General features: G+C 35.3%; 1 protein-coding gene across 1 annotated transcript in view; it reads right to left on the bottom strand.

Annotated features, from left to right (window-relative positions):
- TRIP11 (thyroid hormone receptor interactor 11) overlaps positions 1-6,000 on the bottom strand; it is a 29,368-nt gene continuing 23,368 nt past the window's right edge. The window contains exons 17-20 of the mRNA XM_048308039.1: positions 5,590-5,704; positions 4,877-4,999; positions 3,451-3,598; positions 1-2,089 (exon numbers count right to left, since the gene is read on the bottom strand). Coding sequence (XP_048163996.1) covers positions 1,881-2,089; positions 3,451-3,598; positions 4,877-4,999; positions 5,590-5,704 — 595 coding nt within the window. The 3' untranslated portion in view covers positions 1-1,880. The remainder of the gene's footprint in view (positions 2,090-3,450; positions 3,599-4,876; positions 5,000-5,589; positions 5,705-6,000) is intronic.

Genomic DNA, 6,000 nt, shown 5'->3' with positions numbered 1-6,000 from the left:
TGGTCTTACTATGTTTTCTTTATTGGCATTTAGAAAGCTTCCTGAAAGAGAAATGTGTACATATTAAGTTCTCTGCAGTTGAAGAAGAAAAAAATGCATAAAAAAAAGTTAAGAACTGCTCCATTAGTATCTTCAGAGAATAGTGAGCAGCATGACTCCATTTGTAATTTACAACACGTAAGTCACATAATTTTTAAAAACTAAACATTTCCTTCTGCTCTGGCTCACCAAAAGGTAATTTTATTGCGAAGCAGCTATTTATCATTGAACAGCCATGACTACAAGACCAAGGGAGATTGCACAGAAGCCATCTGATTTCACTTTACTTTATAATTGCTATGGAAAAAAAAAGGTAGCTGTTCCAGTCCAGTTTAAATGAAGATCTACATTTGAAGTACCTAACTGCGATATTCTCAGCTGAGGTAATTTGAGATTCTCAATACATTTATTACAAAACACAGAATTTATTTTGGTAAATATGTGGCTGCTATCTTTTTAGAAATCAATCTGCCAAACTGTCCATAATGGGGTAAAAAATTTAAAATCAAACCCCAGTATGGTCAATCCACTTACAAGTTTGCTAAGTCTTCCATGAAACATTAATATACTGGAGACAAAGGATTCAAACAGCTCTTAAATTAAGTACAGCAATTAAAAAAACCTTTGCAAGGTTTCAAGGCAACAAAAGAAATTCACTATTTGACCTCTATATAAATAAATGCAAAGATTTCTTGCATTATTTTGGTTGGTTCTGTACAAGTTTCAGTAATTATTTTATTTAAATATAACTCTTTCATCCAGGACCTTAATGAAAATGAAGGAGGTTGACAGTTCTAATATAGAACTTGCACAACAGTTATCTTAACACTGACTTAACAAGGAGAGGCATATAAAAAGATTAAGAAATTACACATTTTAAACTGAAGATGTTTTATCTCAGATTCACTATGAGGATGACTCTTATCCTTTAGTATGCAACTTCATTCTTTACCTGCCAAACAAAGCATACAAGTTATCACAACAAAATTTACACAGTAACTGACTTTGGCCTTGGCTTTACAAAGACCTATTTACACATTTGAGATAAGCAAACACCTTCCTCCCTTTTAATTCTATACATGTGTTCAAGCTTTAAGTCTATATTTGGATCTACAAAATCTTGCAAGATAAAAAGTCTCTCAAATATACACCTTGGACCATTAAAGCATAGTGTCTTTATATATATGAATGTATCATTTGCTAAATTACCCACTCTTCACATGAATATCTCTAGCCTCACTTCCCTAGTTAACTCCTTAGTGCTGATGGATTAGACTGCTGAAAACACCTATTAGTCTGGGGGGGTATATCAAATCATTGTGCAAAGAGATTAATGTGCCTCAAATTGCCCCCCAAATAGAATCAAACTTGTAAATAAGAGATATATGTCCAAAAGTACATTAAGTAAACAACATTAATTGGGTGGTTTATGTATTTCTTTCAGTTCTGGTTCTGTAAGGTAGATGGCAGATCATTTTAATGGAAAAACAGATCTCAACACCAAAGAGTTAATGCTGTCTTATGCATATCTGAAACAACCCAGTATACATAAGGTTTAAAAATCCTTTAATTTGTCTTGTGACAATCTAGCAACAAGATAGATTTTTTCCTCAGTTAAATATTTAACCCACGCCCAAAATGAATGCCTGCTATACAGAACGCAGTTATTCATTCCACCATTAGAATTTCTGAAGCACTGATAAGTTTGTAAGTACAAGAAAAGCAAAGTACAATTGAAGTCAAATACATGACTTTTTACAGAAGGCCTCATCGTGATAAATTATATACAACATAGTGTTCTCATTTTCCTTAAAGTGCTCATCATACTGATACAAGATGATCTATTGTTTTAGGAGGTCTTTTAATACAGCACCAGCACTGGCATCAGGGGACACTGGCAGTGGTGTAAAAGTAGGCAATGCATCAGAAATAGGTTTCATAAGCAGATGTCCAGAACTAGTAGCTGGTGTTATGAGAGGCACTGCTGCAGATCGAGGTGCTATAAATGGATTTGCATCTGGTCTTCTACCCATTCCCGAGACTGCAGAATCTGGAATATAAGAAAAAAACAAACCCCAAAAACCTAAACCAACAATGAAAACACTTAGTTAAAAAGCATTCCTAAATCTATCCAATTTTACAGCATTTGTTCACAGAGACGTTCTAAAATTGCCTATCACTTCTGCAACATGTAAGTCCTTGAAAATCTCCTTGCCATGGACAGTAGACACCCTCAAAGACTTTTATTGTCTCTGACTTCTCTCATAGAACCATAGAATCATTTAGGTTGGAAAAGACCCTTAAAGTCAAGTGCAACTATTAACCCAGCACTGCCAAGTCCACCACCAAAATTCTGTAACAGCTCAAGCTACCCAAAAAACCGTGCACATCTGACAGGCAACGTGAATCCCCTCTGCAGTTCACTTCACCTTTGCAATGCCAGGCATGACATATCTGTCACACTGACTCCAGCACTGTGCAGAGGTGTAAGGGCCCTGGCACATGCACTACAATGCAGACCACAGGAAAGTTTCCCAGCACATAGCACAGATTCCCCAGAGTCAGCCCCAAGAAAACCTCCATAAATAAACAGCACTTTGTAACATCCAACTACTTTAGGTGAATTGAAAGAGGGTTTTTTAGCATTTTTCTCTCTCTCTGTACACATGTATAATATGTCGGGGTTTGGTGTTCGGGGTTTTTGTTTTTATTTTCTTTTGAGTTTACAGCTAAGTTTCAAACAAAACAAGCTTTTGCAAATCAGCAGGCCTATATTAAGGTGAAGTCTTAAACACAAAAAATTAAGAACAAACTAGACCAGTTAAACTGAAGATTTGAACCTTAAATTACTTAAGACAAAAGTACATTAATTTAACATGCATAATATAAGCCTAATTGTTCTCTGCCTTAGAAAAATCAAACACTCTTGCACAGCTTACAGAGATTTCATACCAGGCCATACACTTAACTGATTTCATTTTGGTCCTCTCTGAGCAACCAGTTCTACACACCAGAAAGACACTGCAAAGTTGTATTACTTGCATTCTTCACTCACTTCAACACAAGCTGATCAACAGGGATGCTGAAAATCAGGACTGTGCTCACTACTACACCATATGAAGTTGTCTGCACAGTATCCGTTTGGCTTTAACAGGTGCTGTTAAATCCTTTCCATATCAAAGGGAATTTGGTTTCTCTAATCTTCTGAGAGTTTAGAAAGTGAGGTATAGATGCAGTGGGAAGGAGAGATAGGAGAAGAATTAAAAAAAATAAAAAGAGAAAAGTAGGAAATGGTTGGGGCAGAAGAAATCAAATTCATAATTCACAAGTGAGGAAGCACAGAATCATTAAAGTCCTCTTGAAAATTCTACCTTTAGTTATTTATATTCTATGTAAAGATTCAAATATTACCTTGCATTTGACTGTTGGATGGAGTACTGTTAGTTTTACCAGTTCCTGCTGCTCCCAAAGGTTTCATGCCACGAACAGAGAGCTTGGGTGGGGGAAGGCTTGGGCGAGATTCCGTTTCCAGGAATTTCACAAACAGTTCTGAAAAAGACTGTAAGAGGCTACTAGTTATTATATTTCACTGATGCTCTGGTGAAAAGCACTAAGCCAAAAATACATACATACATACATAAAACAAAAAGCTGTCAACAGCCTGCAATCAATTTTGTACTTGTACTTAGTACTAAGCAGTCCTCAGTGAGTGACAATGAAATTTATTTTCAAAATACATTCTTTGTTGCTGTCTCACTAAGAAGCATTTATGTAAAATTGATAAACTCTAAAGATAACACACATACTTCTACCATGGTTCCATTATTGATTTAAGCCAGCTGTTTCAAGAATCCCATGCTAGTACTGACATCACAGTATTTCCTTTGCCTTTTGCTCAACCAATCTCTCCTCCAGAAAAACATAAACCCCAATCTTTTCTCTTAAAGCCCATGTATGCTTTATTTCACAAAGAATCTCAAATAAAGGAAGCATGGAATGATTAAGGTGTCGGTAGCATCACAAGATAAAATTTGACTTAGTAAAGCCTGTACTATTCACACAAAAGGATTAATTTTTCTCTTTTACATCTATAAACCACATAGGCCACAGTCCTTTAGTGGCTTATGTGCCTGCACTATTTTAGGGGGAAAAACTAATCCCTACACTTCAAGATGATTTACAGGAATCCATTCTCAACATTTCTAGCATAACTGAGCAAAAACCTAAAGTCAATCCAAAAACCCCAACCCCTCATACTTGGTCCTTGAGTACATTATTTACTGGCCTGCAAAATGAAAAGTTCCATAGATAAACTGCTCCCATGGATCATGCTATGAGATCTGTTGCTTTACAGCATTTGAAAACTTAAAATACCAGTTTTATATGCTGCACAGAAGAGGCACTAGCTGCAGCAGCTGAAAAAGCTTTTCAATTTAAATTTAAAGGACATATGGGAACAGAGCCATCAAAATACAATGTCATGGTCTTCCATACTGTTGAGTATTGCAGAATTCCATACTCTCACATATATTTAACTTCCAGTACTCATAGTTTGCAAGATGAAGTCCATAGTGTAAGAAAAGAGTGATGCCAGGAACCAGTGAAACAGTAATTGCCTTCTGTATTAGCACAAGATTTAGTATTGTATAATTTTCAATGTCTACATATTTCCTTAGTGCAGGAAAAAAACTTTTGCCAATGCAGTTGCACAAAAGAATTAATGCAAGATACAGTAGCATCAGTAAATGAAGCTCAATATACTGATGAGCCAAACACGAGCATTAATAAGAAACTTCCCCATTTTTGCACTCAAAGAGAATGAATGATTAATTCTTACACTATTAAAAATGTTCTGATGAGTTGGTCTCAAAGGTGTACTAGGAACACTCTTTGACCCTGCTCCTCCACCAAGCCAGCCAGTCACCCATCTTGTAACTCCTCTTTGCTCTTCAGATAGTAACTAGAGAAGTATTTAAAGAAAACAGTTAGGAAACAAAATAAAATAAAGCAGCAGATGAAAGAAAGTGAGTAAATATAATGAGCTGCACTATAACAATGTGGCACTCAGAGAGATAAATAAAAATTTTTTATTATTGTCAAAACCATATTCTCCGCCTCTCACTTTTAGACTGGCAGTCTAAAAAGCTGGCTCTTTACTTAAAAATATAAGCCTCACATTCTTCACTATACTACTGGCACATATATAACAGATTTACTTTTCTGTAACTGATATATTACAGCTACTATACACAACAGCACAAAGTTAAATCCTTTCCTTTCTGCATTAGCATTCATCAGTAAAATGAAATCTATTCTATTAAAACAACGTTATCGAAAGATTAAGATCAGCATGTCCCACATGAAAAAAAAGTGAGATGAAAGAAGAAAAAACATACTTTCCCCACAAGATGTGCAGGGACAGTCACATTTAGTTTAGCAGCAAGTGATTCTATTTTCAGGTAAGGATACTGAAAAAAAAGAGAAAAAAAAGAAAAGAAGAAAAAAAAAAAGAAAGGAAAAAAAGAAGCCTAGTTTTCTGCAAAGTATTACCTGATCAAGTTCATCCTTTTTTAGTCCCAAGATACTTCCCATTAACCTTAACACTTCAAGACGTCTATTTTTTGGAGTATGAAAATGTCCAATAAAGAGATTTCTCATCAACAGTCTGCAGAACAAAAGAAGCTACTTATACAAGCTGCTATTGTGTAACAGCTGATACCATAATATTGATGCATTTATTCCTCATACTCTTGACTAATTTACAGTAATTCAAATAAACACATCAAATACAAATAACTAAAAAGGTGCCTCACCAATTTCCTCCTTTTGTAAGTTATCACATTTCTTACATAGTAAGTGTGAATTTGGACAGTATTAGCAATATTGTATGCAGTAAAGTGAAACTGAAGGGTACATGAGCAAATTTTGATGCACATACTACAGGCAGGGAAAATGCTTGTT

This window comes from Corvus hawaiiensis, chromosome 6, assembly GCF_020740725.1.
Source record: "Corvus hawaiiensis isolate bCorHaw1 chromosome 6, bCorHaw1.pri.cur, whole genome shotgun sequence".
Lineage (NCBI taxonomy): Eukaryota > Metazoa > Chordata > Aves > Passeriformes > Corvidae > Corvus > Corvus hawaiiensis.
The sequence above is the reverse complement of the archived record's forward strand: the minus strand, read 5'-3'. Positions and strand labels throughout refer to the sequence as shown.